Raw genomic sequence first — 15,118 nt, forward strand, 5'->3', positions numbered from 1 at the left:
TTGAAATGCTGTGTATCGTTCCTTAAGCTGTGTGAATAGTATCCATAAGGCACGCCATCTGATCTGGCAACGTCTATTCCTTCCACTGACACCAATGATGGACCACTATGTCTCCCACTTGCACCAACATTGGGGCACTATTCCTTCCTCTGATATCAAAGATTGGGCACTGTTTACTCCCACTGATGCCAACACATTTTCCACTCCCACTGGCCACAGTTGTTTAGAAAGTTTGGAGACTCCCGGTTTAAGGCATTGCCTTCACTGGCCAATCACAGTTTGGGGTTTAGAGACAAGGCCAAGTTGGATTATTTAACTGCAGTAGACAAAAGTCAGGTCTCCAGGCTGGCTGTGCTGTCTAGGTCTATGTAGTTTTTAGGAATGAGCTTGCTGTGTTCTAATTGAGAAGGGGTTCTCCTTTGTGGTCAGCCAAACAAAGAAAACTCAGACAGTTGTATCAATGCACAATAAATCAGAAGCAATAATTTACTTCTAGAAGTTAATGGATAAATAAAGCAAGTAAGCATTACCTTTTCAGATATGACATAGGCCCCCTCTGCCCCTGCTTGCATAGCAGCTGCATGCAAATGTAGTGTTCACATTCACTAACAACTATCACAAACAAAATGTAAGATTTTTTAGAATGTACAGTATGTAGTAATTTTAAGCATACCTCTGCCCACTCTGAAGTTTCCCACTGTGGTCCACATGGTTTGTTCTTGCAGACCTTCTTCTGAGGTGGTCTTGGAAGCTGGGCACCTTCACACTGTTCATCATACACAGAACTGTCTAACCCTGGTGCCAACATCTTCCAGCACCGAACAGAGCGCACTTGAATTCCTTGCCCACAGCTCCTTGAACACTCGCTCCATCCACTGGACTCCCATCTCCAAAGAAAATTCAGAAACAACAGTAAGCATCAAATCATCCAGCTAACTCAAGTAAAAACTAAAATTAGGTAAAAGGGGTTGATTAACCTGAGTAAATTAGACCTTTACATGTTGCAGTGTACCCATGAAGATGTCCTGTGATATTGTGATGCACTGTCTCTCTGATCCACTCATGCAGAGATATAGCCCCGTATAGGTAAAGTGGATACCACTATCCATTCTCCAGTGGACATTGCAATATTACTTTATACCATGGCCCACATTTTAGGTGCTATTTATTTAATGTGGGGCCTGCAAGGAGTTCTCTTTCCTTAATGATGTAGAAAAAACTTTGCTGCTTGATAACAAGTATAAGGCCCACAGTCTGTAAAATTTCTGCCTTTAAAGTCAGCATTAGAGAATCTTTTCAAAGTCAGAAAAAAGCGGAACTTTAGTCCTGCTAGATCACTTTGGGCTGGCCCTTTTTGTAGGTATAGCTATATAAAAATTTAAAAATAAGTGCCTATACTGTTTAAAAACCAGTAATAAACCATCTTACCCTGACCTGCACATGCATAGTTGCACTCTATTTTTAGGCACTGTGCTGAATTTGTAGAGGCCGATCTGCTGACAGCCTAAAGATTTACTGCTGTTCAGGGGCTTGGAGCTTCAGCAAAATGGCAGCTTCCAGCGGGAAGAAACAGGAACAATTCTGAAGGCAATTTACAGCACACTCTAATTTTGGTAGCATAATTATTAATGTGGAATGTATGTTCCTTGCTAAAAAACATTACTTTTTATCAAGTTGCTATGGGTAATGTTACACTTTAAGAAAAGTAATTTGAAAAGACAGGTTGTCACAGGCAAAAATGTGTGCTATATCCGCGCTGAAGAGGATGTGATTCCTTAAAAGGGCCTAGGTGCAGAGTATAAGTATACACTGCCAGACCTTCACTTGAGCTCCCTTACTGGTGTGTGTACCAGGTTGTGGCCCCATATTTCTGCAGATGGCAGTAGATCAGAATAAAAATGAAAACTACCCAGCAGGTAGCATGTGTTCCCTAACTTGCAGAACTCCAATAGGTATACTTGGAAAGGGATGCTAGAGGTAAGTGTAATGTATTATGTATACGTATTTCAGTGGTGTCTTTTCTGAGATGCAGCATTCTCTGATGAACAGTAATACCATAGGCTGCCCTGCTACCCGAAGCCCAATGCAAAAATGCTAATCTCCTGAATGGCTCTAAAACTAATCCTGCAAAAAAAATCACATTATTGTCTTCACTGGTACAAACATCCCATTCTTTCTTAGGCCTCGTACACAAGGTTTGATTGTTGGACGACCGAGCGTCTGATTTTTGTCAAAAGCGCTTGTGCAGGATTTTGTCTAGCTTAGTAACTATACGCCAATTGTCGTTTGACAAACAGGAAAGTAGTGACGTACTATGAGAGTATAAAGAGGAAGTTAATTTCTCAAGCGCCGCCCTTTGGGCCCCTTATGCTAATTTCGCGTTAGTAGAAGTTAGCAGAATTTTGGTGAGCGTTGATTCGCGATTTCCAGATCGTACAAAACAAATGCCTTTTTAAAATATGTTTGGCATAACTGCATCAGTATCACCAGCAAAGCAGCTTCATTATTATCCCATTAAAGAAGAAGAGAATGTGCGCTGCATTTCGACATTTCATCAGCTGCCGCGTCACGAATGTTAATTCTAGATTACGAACGGTAACTCTTCCGGCTCGTTCCTTGATTCCAAGCATGCGTGTTTACACTTTTGACTTTTGTGTGAAGATTTCTGTACTGACCATCTGAAAATCAGATGTTAAGTTCACATCCAACGAAAATTTTATAGCCTGCACTTCCAGCTTTTGTCTGATGAAAAAGTCAAATCGGCTGTCGAAAAACACCGTTCTAACGATCCGAAAATCCGCAGACAGCTTATCTTAAGACTTTTCCCTTCTGATTTTCGTACTGTGTGTACGAGGCCATAGTCCACTGCAGTCATCTATACACAGTTGAAGTAGGTAGCATGCTTTAAAATAAAATGGCAAGAGGCTAAAACACTGCCTAAAAGCAATGGTGGCCCACTGTTATTCCCAGGGGGCTGCATGCAATATTCAATATATGCAGAGCAACAGAGGATTGCCCAAGACTACAGAGACATAATACTGGAGATGGCCAGAGACTAGTAAAATGCTAAATGTGTAGTTGAGGGCTGGAAATATGCCGAATGAGACTGTCAGAGACTGGGGTATGTTACAGGCAACTGCTAGAGATCACTGCCATCACAGCTCCTTTACAAATCAATGCTCCCACTACTGGCTGCTGGGGCCCAAGGGCCACACCACAAGTATCAAAGGGAGACAGGTTGGGCAACAGGGCAGAGAATCACAGAAAGAAACATAGAAAATATGTCCTTAATGGATTCCATAAAGCTTAGTAAACAAGTAAACTTAACAGACTCTGAAATGTTAACATTTTAAAAAACACACTTTAAAAAAACAACATGTGCAGTGCTAAAAAACCTATAAATGCAAAAATTATTAAACAAACAATCCGTGATACCATGATTAGTGTGTGCAGATTGTCATGCCCATAGTGATTATACGGACTAAAATATCAGTGCAAACAATAAAGTGACTACATATATAGCAATACATAAGCAGAAATCATATAATATGAATGTGGAAATAGAAAAAGATCTAAAGATAATCCTAAACCAATCACTGAAAATATTGGCTGTAATTTATATAATTGAAAAAAAATATGAAACCTTGTGAATAAAAAACAATCCAATCATATGAAGTGCCACAAGGTGCTAGTCCCAAATCCCACAGTAGAAATCAGTGCAAATACAGAGGTCTGCAGACCCAAAAGGACAGTTCATGAGATGGACAGTAGAGTGTCTTCACATCAGAAGTAGGAAGGATCCAGATTCCCAGGATAGAGGGATAGGGGTCACACCACCCAGGTGCGGTAAAAAGGAAGGCTTACCAGAAGGGTTTGGCCACAATGAAGCAGTCAGTGTACAGATAATCTGTAAGTGAACTACCTTTTAATAAATACTGGTTTATAAGCGGACCTTCACTATGGTTGGCCTTTTTTTCTATGTCCACTATCTATGTAATGGTGCACTTTTTGGATCCAACTTGCTGAGCTATTACCCTGTATCAGCTGGGTGACCGAGATTGGAGATGTATGTTAAACTAAGGTCCTTAGTGACCGGTTCATTGTGGTCAAACACTTCTGGTAAGCCTCCCTTTTTACCGTACCTGGGTGCGCTGACCCCTATCCCTCTATTCTGGGAATCTGGATCCTTCCCACTTCTGCTGTGAAGACACTCTACTGTCCATCTAATAAACTGTCCTTATGGGTTTGCAGACCTTTGTATTTGCACTGATTTGTACTTTGGAATTTGGGACTGGTATGTACTAGCACTTTATGTCACTTCATATGAATTGTTTTTTATTCATAAGGGGGGTTATTTACGAAAAGTCAAATCCACTTTGCACTACAAGTGCACTGCAAGTGCACTTGGAAGTGCACTGAAAGTGCACTTGGAAGTGCAGTCGCTGTAGATCTGAGGGGTAGATCTGAAATGAGGGGAAGCTCTGCTGATTTTATCATCCAATCATGTGCAAGTTAAAATGCTGGTTTTTTATTTTCCTTGCATGTCCCCCTCAGATCTACAGCGACTGCACTTCTAAGTGCACTTTTAGTGCAAAGTGGATTTCCTTTAGTAAATAACCCCCAAGGCTTCATATTTTATGAAATTATATGAATTACAGCCAACATTTTCAGTGATTGGTTTAGGATTATCTTTAGATCTTTTTCTATTTCCACATTCATATTATATGATTTCTGCTCATGTATTGCTAAATATGTACAGTCACTTTATTGTTTGCACTGATATTTTAGTCCGTATGATTACTATGGGCATGTCAATCTGCACACACTAATCGTGGTATCATGGATTGTTTGTTTAATTATTTTGCAATTATAGGTTTTTAGCACCGCATTTATTGCTGTCTTTTTTATATTGTGATACTCTGCTGGAGTATTGTGCTAGCAGCTTAGTCTACATACTGTGGTGACCTTGGCGCATAAGTTTTCCCTTTTTTAAAAGCACACTTACTAGATGCTTGCACTGGCTTTGCCAGCAAAATGGTATTTTCTCCTCATGTATTTCTCACCTGGGCATGCACTCTCTTCCAGAGCAGAATTCCTGAGTGGGCTCTGGTCTTGTCATTGGATCACAATGTGATTCATCTACTTCTCTACCATCATAGCGGATGCACAAAGCATAGGCAGAGCTGATTCCTGTAGACAGGACATTGACATTAAGTCAAGACAATATTCTGACAGCACATGATTATTAAAAATTTCTGAGTTTAAATTTTTGAAATGTTTAAAGGTAAACTATAATGGTTTTGAATCAGTTTGGGTTTTAAGTTAGCTAAAAAAAAAAGCACAGCAAAAGGCATGATGTAAAATTTTGCACACAGCTATCTCTATATAAAGTATCAGCTTTAGCTACTGTACTATGCAAACAGCAGGCATTTTCAACAAACCAGGAAAGCAGATGCAGGGAAAGGTCAAGAGCATCACCTGCTGGCTGACTTTAAATACAAAATAGTCACATTTAATACTTTATATTTACCTGACTACAAAAAAAAGTATGTTTTACTTCTATTAATGGTAAATAATAAATAAAATATGTATAATACAATTATCCAATCCCATTCAGAGTGTTTCTGCATTACCTGAGCTGCAGGTTGAGCTGCAAGGTGAATAGGCGGAGATCTTCCAGCGATACATGTCAGCCCTGCTGATGTCCTGACCTGATATTAAATCGCTGCATATAAAGAAGACAGAGCAAATCAGGAACACTAAATAAGATATGTTAATCTGCTGCTTGCGCATGGTATGTAGGAACACGATTTAGGGGTCTAAGCCTGGCACCCAACCTCTGCACCTAACACCTTACTTCCACCACCCTTTGAATGCTGCAAAAACTCACCCAGAGTAACAAGAGCAAGATTTACAAGTGTAAGTATTACTCAATTAACTTTTTCTTTGTTGGAGGCTGGTAAGAGGACCCGTAGAACAGGAGTCATTCACAAATGAACTTAAACTGGTAACCATGAAAAGTTTGTGCAGTGTGAAGAAATGAATTCACATCAATACAAACAATAGCTGCCAGTCATAGAGTGTGCTGGGCCCTGTTGTGGAATTTATTGGGTTGCACCACACTGCACCCAGCAGGTTTGGAATACACAGCAAGCTATGTGTGTGCCTATGAGCCCTCCACTACACCACGGTAAAAGACTGACATAGATGGATCAAAGTTCAGCCGGTTCAGCGAAGGCCAGCCGAATTCTGATCTGTGTGTGGCCATCCCCAATAGACCTCTGTTAAATGGACAAGCTGGAAAACTTTTGTTTATCAGCATCTGCAGATCCATGTGTGCTGACAGAAGAGAGTCCCGGTGTCAGAATACAATGTCCTGGCAGGGGGATTCTTCCATTTATTTCACTTGTGTGAATGAAGAAATCTGTTCATTTTTTTCATGCAGCTCACTGGCTGCATGAATAAAAAAAAACAGACCATCTATGACCAGCCTAATGCATGTAGCTCATAAAGGTTCACGGCAGAGATAGCTTCTGTTAAAGCCCAATTACAGCCAAATCATTCACACACCATCACCACTAATGGTTTTTGAGTACCATCTTTGGAATTTGGCGGATTTTAATACATCGGTCCAATGGAGCCATGAGGTGATCCCAGATTTAATTTATACCACGGAAAGGTTTGCCCTTAAAGGGACAGGCGCAATGTGACCTTTGTTGGTCAAGATATAAGGCGAGCTGCTAGTGGTGATGGTGTGTGAATCACAAGGTGGTATTTACAGACAAAAATTATAACTCTTGGATTTGGAGCCTTGGCCTGTCATGGCACATGGAACTCTTTATTTTGGGATTTTCTTTATTTATGTAATTTTGGTGTATACTACTGTAGACTCAAAGAAGACTGATCACTCTCTGTCTCCTAGTGATAACAGAGGAAGTGCCAAATTTCTTCAACAGGTATAGAGTTGACAATAAATACATGACAGAGGTTCTAAAGCCGGCCATACACGGTTCAAATATTGGCCAGTTCAGCGGAAAACAGATAAGAGTTAAACCATGTATGGGCAAGCTAAATGTACTCAAGTTGATGGACCAACTTGGGTACAACCAGCCTGCTGAATTTTACATGTGATTATTGCTAGCGGCAATGGAAGACAGGGGAATCCCTTCTGTAGAAGGGATTCCCCTGTCAACACTGTCTTTGTTGATGGGAGCACCAAGCAAATTTAATTTTTCCGTGGTTGCAGTAAAGAAATTCCCTCCATCTATGGCCGGCCTTATACCTTCCTATTGTACTTAAAGAAAATGACTTATTAGCATGTGTATCGCTGTTGGGGAGATTTTTCTCTCTTCCTGCTCAGTGACATTTTTAGTGGGGGAAGTCTGTTCAATATCTACAGAAACGGCAAACAAAAATTAAAGAGGTTCTAATCTCTCACCAAGCTATCCAGACTTTAAAAAAAAAGAAAACTGAGCTGCTGGGTTGAAAGTTGAGTTTATAGGTCATGGTTTCTGCGTTATTTATTTCCAGCATAAACTATGACATGCTAAGGAAGAAGAGTGAGCACACACAGTAAACGGAAAAATTACATTTCTACAGCTGTGTCTGGCAGTTTCGATAAAGGAAAGCAAAGTAATTTTTTACAGAAAGCGTTCTAGCTTTTTCGATTATATATGGTTCTTTTACTTGCAAATAGTGCATACTAAAAATCTACAAAACAACATAATCCTGTATTAAAACAATAGAAAATTAGACCTATAACACAAGCAACAGTAATGAGGGAAAAGAGGAAGAGCGCCAGCTTGCATTCAATTACACTGTGCACAGCTGCATACCTGCTGAAACCGGGTGCTTGTAATGGCTGTGTCCTGGGAATGGATCCAAGATGTTCATAAACAGCTGGCAGCATTAGACTGTCCCTGAATTGTTCTGATTCCTGTGTGGACTCTGCCAGGGTTAGACCCCCAGGACTGCCACCGAAGAGAGATTGGCAGAGCGCAGAGTGACTCTGTTGATCACACAACCTCCATAATTCACTCTGCAGTAATCCCTGAGGAGTGTCTGTGCTGGGCTGGAGGCCTGTAACAGGGAAAGCTAGTGATATTGACATTCACACAACATCTGACACACTAGATCGAATACATCTGGAGCTAGAGTGATTCATTTACCCAAAGACTTCTAAGAACTTGTCAGAAAAACCTTTAATAAAACATATGTACCTCGATGTGCATTATAACTCTTGCAGGGTCTGTGTGAACTTTCAGATACATATGTTGAGCAGCAGATGGACACGAGACTCTCAGCTGGTTCGGGAAACTATATCATGTCTATGTTGAGGGGTAATGTCTTCTGGCCAGCAGCTCTCAAGGACTTGGACAAAACCCGTCCCAATCAATTTTGCTCACTCCAAAATTGAGTCCAGGGCTGATCACATGTTCTAATACATTCCGCTATCGACGAACAGCTATGGCTCCTGTCAGCCTGTCATTTACAGGCTTTGTATATGCTTCCCGGCTGAAGCTGATTGCCTACGCCTGTGATCCTGCTGTTTGGCAATGTTGGCTTCTTGTAGTGGAAGTCGGTCATGCTGCTGGATGGCTCCCTTTCGTAGATTTGTGTTGAGGGCCCCTGAAATCTCTGCAGTCATATGCTGACCTTCCCTTTTTTCCCTCAGCTTATGGATCGCTGATGTTTTGGAGATGTGCGAGCAACAAAGGTACAGGAAATTTGGTCAAAATTGATGGCAAGATGAATGCAGTATATTATGAAAAAATACTGGCGGGACATTTGCATTCATCAGCCAGGAAGCTGTGCATGGGACGTACTTGGACATTCCAACATGACAATGATTGAAAACACAAGGCCAAGTCGACCTGTCATTGGCTACAGCAGAATAAAGTGAAGGTTCTGGAGTGGCCATCTCAGTCTCCTGACCTCAATATCATTAAACCACTCTGGGGAGACCTCAAACATGCAGTTCATGCAAGACAGCCCAAGAATTTACAGGAACTGGAGGCTTTTTGCCAAGAGGAATGGGCAGCTTTACCATCTGAGAAGATAAAAGGCCTCATCCACAAATACCACAAAAGACTTCAAGCTGTCATTGATGTTAAAGGGGGCAATACACGGTATTAAGAACTGGGGTATTTAAACTTTTGATCAGTGTCATTTGGGTAGTTTCTGTTGTGATTATGATTTAAAAAGAGTAAACACAGTTGATTGATAATAAATGGCTTCAGCCAAACACTAACCATGAGTGAAAGAAAAGTTTTTGTGTTATCATTTATATTCTCTGAAAAATGGCCAAGAAATTATGAATTCTGCCAGGGTATGTAAACTTATGAGCACAACTGTAGTTTTAGTCATAGTCTTTTAACTAAAATGCCATTTTAGTTTTAGTCGCATTGTAGTCATCTGAATGGTTTTAGTTTTAATTATATTTTAGTCGACTAAAATCTCCAGTACATTTTAGTTTACTAAAATCTCCTGTACCTTTTTATTAGACTAGACTCTAATGGGTTTTTTTAAATTGTAATGCATTATTTAAGCATTTATAATAACATGTTATTTTTTTATGGTTTTAATGTTTTTGTATATGCACTACGGACACACATTTTGATTTTTTTATATATAACGTCTTTATATATAACGTCTTTATAATATAAAACCAAGTTTTGTTACAAGAATATTGTTTTTTGACAAACAAAAGTGCCTCAGCTGATAAAGGAGGCATGGTTTTGCCTCTAAAACGGTTCCCGATTGGCTACTACACCCAGGCTTTAGTCAGCTCCATCTGACAGCTTTTCTAGGTTTTGCCACTGGCTTCTACTGCCTGTCCATGATCCCACCAGCTCCAGTTGGGACTATTACCACTACTGACGGCTTCATATTAAGCTAATTCTATTTCTGTTTCACACTGAAGCTTGTGAGTGCATTACCATTGTTTTTATACATTTTATATGAATAAAATCTTGCTGCACTATTTCCGGCCTGGCGCCTCTCTCACTTTACTGTAAAAGAAAAAAATCCCTCTCTTACATTTTAGTTCTGTTTTCATTTGTTGATGTTATAGTTTTCATCAATCAACGAAAATTCGAATTGATTTTCGTCTAGTTTTCATCATTGAAAACATGTCTCTGGCGAAAATTATGATGAAAATATTTTCATCAACAAAGTTAACACTGGCATTGTTTATCTACTACTCCACTTTGTCCATCAGATTGCCTCAGAGGAAGAGCAAGTCTTGAAACATATTGGGCATGTGGACATGGTACGGTCTTCGTTAGTAGTATTGGCACTATACTTATGTTTTGGATTTATTTGTTGTTTTTGGTGGCATATCTGTGGATATATAATATGATATACACTACCCAAACATGCGGTACAACAACTCATGCCCTGTGTAAATGTACAGTATCTCTTTGGAGTAAAAAAGTATTGTTTAAAAAAATGTATGGTGCCCTAAAAAGTCCCTGCCACCCACTATTTTATCTTTGTATACATAAAACTGTTTGGGATGGACACAGCAATATTCTAAAATCACCCCATTACAATTTTTGACAAATACAAAAATCTTTTTGACCAGTTTGCAATTTTACATCTTCTTTACTCTCGCCCAGTTGTCATCACTACTGGAATTGATGGAGTGTCAGAGGCACTTGGTGAAATAGAATTTGAATTCCGCCACAGGACATAGACTATATTCGTACGGTATCTTTAGAAGTCCAGCTGTCAATGCTAATACATACTGCCAGCGTGAAATGTGAGTGCACCATACTATTCCTAGAAACCATCAGATGGCACTTCCTGGACAGCTACAAAATAATACACTCCCGCTACTTTGTTGTTAAGCGTAAAAGCTGCAATAGTAGTAAATCCCAGCCTAATAGTGGCCAGTTTTCATTGCTAATACCATCTATTTTTATTATCATCTCTTCATATTCACTATACTGTTGTAACAGACTTTACTACAAAACATGATGCATCAGGACAAAGTCAAATCAATCAGGTTACTGATAAAATACTCCAACATGAAAGAAACCTGCATTGAGAGAGCTGACATCTTTTTCTGAAACATTAGATCCCTGGCTGTCATGTTGGTCTAGTGGAAAACATCTAAATTTCCATGTCATAGTGCCGTATGCAATGCTGGTAAGCCAAGGTCAGCACTGAGATGGCTACAGGATACAAATAGCTCATGATGAAAGTCCAGCTGTTGCTCTGAAATTGTAAGAAGCCAGTTGAAGTAGTATAGGTATGTTACAAGGACACAGCTGGGAGACTTCTACTAAAGCTGTTCCGGGTATTTCCAACTAGAATGTCCTGGGACAGGCACAGACAATGGAGGAACAAAAAACTGCTCATGAGTAAACGTAAGATAAGCATATTTTGATTTACCTGTATGTGTACATCCCCTGATCCTAAGAGCTAAAAGATAAAACCATCAAATAGAATTAACGTTTTGATGCTGCCACCCCCTCCATCAAATCCTCTGGCCTTTGTTGTTGGAGCCCATCACATTTCAATTTATTTGGGCCAAGCTGATCCAAACCAACTATTTAATTCACTGTATATAGCATTAGCTACATAAAGTATACAGTGCTATGTTCTGACAGTGAGATATAGGGGTTTATTTACTAAAGGCAAATCCACTTTGCACTTTAAGTGCACTGCAAGTGCACTTGGAAGTGCAGTCACTGTAGATTTGAGGGGATCTGTTGTGTTTGTGCATGATTGGATGATAGAAAACAGCAGAGATTCCCCTCATTTCAGATCTTCCCCTCAGATCTACAGCGACTGCACTTCGAAGTGCACTTGTAGTGCAAAGTGGATTTGCCTTTAGTAAATTAACCCCATAGACTTTGGCGCTGCTCAGCCATTTAGAGGAAGCTTTGTATTTTCTGAATAAATACAAGGCTTCCTCTGACTGGCTGAGGTGGAGGGGCGGGAAGATGATGTCACCCTCTCCACCTCAGCCAAAAAAGAAGCCTTGTAGGCATTCAGAAAATACAAAGCTTCCTCTAAATGGCTGAAAAGCACTCAGCCCATCTCAGTTTTGTGCCGGGAATGGGACGGGAAGTCTCCGCTCCACTGCAGGAACACAGCCCTGCATGTAGCTGATGCTGTTTGCAGTTTATATAGCGCTCACTGCTAATGCATCTGTTAGTGAGGGAATGATATGTTTGGATCAGCTTGGTTAAAACTATTTAAAGTAGAACTATAGGCAAAACTTTTGTTTTCAATTTCGGATAGAGTAAGGGTGGGTTATAACCCCTGTCAAATAAATTTTTGCCATCTGTGCCCCATTGCGGAGAATTCCCTTCACTTCCTGTCCCATAGCCAAACCGGAAGTGAGAGGAAATCTCTGCAAATTAAGGGAATTTCTTGGGGACCCCCAGGTCACCAGAATTAGTGTCCCCATCGGAAGATTTCCTCTCTATTACTTTTCAAGGACAACCCAAAATTAGAGTTTTTTTTACTTTCACTTTCAATGATAGTGGTAAAAAGGATAAGTAAAGAGGTTGACTCTTCTTAAAGCGGAAGTAAACCCATCCATAAAACAGTTTAATTTCCGGCACGTGCCGGAAATGTAACACGCCCATTGGTTGTGCTCTCAACCAAACGGTCAAACCATCCAATGGCTGGTGTCATAACTGATCACATGTGCAGCATCATGGCAGTTGTAGATTAAACAGAGACAAAGATGGCAGCTTCCTTGGCTGAAAATGATAGGGGGGTTTACCTACACTTTAATGGGGACACAGACGGCAATAAAAACTGACAGATGTTCTAATCCCTCTCCACTCTATCCAAAACTAAAAAAAAAGTTTTGCCTTTAGCTTTAAAGTTCAATCAAATCTGGGGTTAGGCTTTAAATAATTTAGCAATAGAAATTACTTTATTAGCTTTAGAAAACCTACCAATGCCAGAAGAGGTGATAAAGAACAGATATGCATGTGTAGCAAGGGATGGGCCAAATCATGGATCAAAACAATACAAAAAGGTCCACAGAATAACATACTATATATATATAACCAAGAAGATTTGAAACCATGACCACAGGTAATAAGGTTACCTTCTGTTTGGTCGTCTTCTACTATGCTTTGTTCTTTACTTGCCCGAGGTATGAATGAGCCCTCTGACTCTTGAGCGTTTCCCCAGTTCCATGTGTCAGGTGCATCCGGTAAACTTCTATCAGACCCTCTCTGGGTCGCACTTTGTACGTTGCTTGGAGGAAGAGGAGCCTGTTGTACTGGTTCAGAATGTAGAGGAAGAGGTACTTCTGACACATGAGGTACTGTGTATTCATACGTTATATGGGGAATCTTTCCATTAAAGTTGTAGTACTAAATACAGAAGAACACATTAAATAAGATACATATATGTTATAATGTAATATTTAATAAATTGCAAAATAATAAGAAAGCTCTGCAATAAATACATGGAACATCACCCATGTTGAGCACAGATTTTTTAACTAAATAGCCCAACTCCAACACAAATTAGTGTTTTCGTTTTGAATAGAGAGAGAAAGGGCCAGAACCTTTCCAGGTTTTAATTGCTGCCATCATGGCAGGTAACATTATATTTAAAGTATGTAAATATGAACAAGCAGTAAATTGATTTTCCAAGTTCACAACACAGGCGTTAAATATTTGCTTTTTTATCTGTGACGGGCAGATCTTGACACTTGCCAGCCCTCCAATGAAAACAACCAGCAGATGTTTTCATGTTTTTAGAAACAACTGATACCCAACTTTACGTTCCATTCACACTTCGCAATTTGGAATCACAGGCGGAATCTCCGAGATCCTGCTTGCAATTCCAAATCACGCGGCAATCGGTGCAAAACACGCAATGGGCATTTGGGTGGCATTCATTCTAAATGGCATCCCAAACATTGTGCAATTTTTCCCCGATAGTCGCGTGGCAGAAATTGTGCTGCAATTGCCGCAAAACGCAACTTTAACCAGTTGCCGACCACCCTATAGCACATTTACTGCTACAGGGTGGCCACACTGTGTAGAATTATGTATTTATACTTTATACATCTATATTATAAATAATATAATAAATATAATATTAATATAATTATATATTATATTTATTCTGAGTATCGGGCACAAGTAGGCGCTGCCAGAGGCAGAATGGCAATCTGTCTGAAAGGAAACCATGTCCTCCACTAGTAGGCACACAGTTAACTCTTTGATCGCCCCTGATGTTAACCCCTTTCCTGCCAGTGTCATTAGTACAGTGACAGTGCATATGTTTAGCACTGATCACTGTATTAGTGTCACTGGTCCCCAAAAATGTGTCAAAAGTGTCAGTTAGTGTCCAATTTGTCCGCGGCAATATCGCAGTCCTGCTATAAGTCGCTGATCGCTGCCATTAGTAGTAAAAAAAAAAAAAACAATTCCATAAATATATCCCATAGTTTGAAGATGCTATAACTTTTGTGCAAAGCAATCAATACTGTATACGCTTATTGAGATTTTTTTTACCAAAAACGTAGCAGAATACATATTGGCCTAAATTTATGAAGAAAACGCAGAGGTGATCAATTACCACCAAATGTCCATCAAGTTCAACCTTAAAGAGACCCCATCACCAACTTATAAAATTGTAGTTAAAAATCACAGAAAAATAAAGTATTTGAAATTCCTAAAAAATTAAATAACCACCAAAAGAAAGCTCTATTTGTGGGAAAAAAATGTCAAAATTTTTATTTGGGTAGTATTGCACAACCACGCAATTGTCAGTTAAAGTGTCTTTTTTTCAACCTCACCTACTATGTAACTATTTAGATAAGCACCTGAATGACCGCAACATACAGGGATATACAATGTAATACTGACATATAATCACACACACAGGTTGGACTTGATGGACTTGTGTCTTTTTTCAACCTCACCTACTATGTAACTATGTATGTAACTAAGAACCGTATCGCAAATAATGGCCTGGTCAGGAAGGGGGGGGGGGGGTAATTCTTCCGGAGCTGAAGTATTTAAAAATCACGTGACACGTGTCCTCCAAATAGGAGCAGGAGCTTCTTTTGTGTAACAGACACGCATAGGGCAGCTCATTGAAGTGAATGGGCTGCCCTATGCGTGACACC

The 15,118-nt window shown here is 39.8% G+C and overlaps 1 protein-coding gene across 1 annotated transcript in view; it reads right to left on the bottom strand.

The window, feature by feature from the left end:
• LOC141103575 (ADAMTS-like protein 2) overlaps nt 1-15,118 on the bottom strand; it is an 84,727-nt gene that overhangs the window by 16,784 nt on the left and 52,825 nt on the right. The window contains exons 9-13 of the mRNA XM_073593317.1: nt 13,076-13,346; nt 7,836-8,079; nt 5,634-5,725; nt 5,064-5,190; nt 674-887 (exon numbers count right to left, since the gene is read on the bottom strand). Of these exons, the coding sequence (XP_073449418.1) occupies nt 674-887; nt 5,064-5,190; nt 5,634-5,725; nt 7,836-8,079; nt 13,076-13,346 (948 nt within the window). The remainder of the gene's footprint in view (nt 1-673; nt 888-5,063; nt 5,191-5,633; nt 5,726-7,835; nt 8,080-13,075; nt 13,347-15,118) is intronic.

This window comes from Aquarana catesbeiana, linkage group LG07 (genome assembly GCF_042186555.1).
Source record: "Aquarana catesbeiana isolate 2022-GZ linkage group LG07, ASM4218655v1, whole genome shotgun sequence".
NCBI lineage: Eukaryota > Metazoa > Chordata > Amphibia > Anura > Ranidae > Aquarana > Aquarana catesbeiana.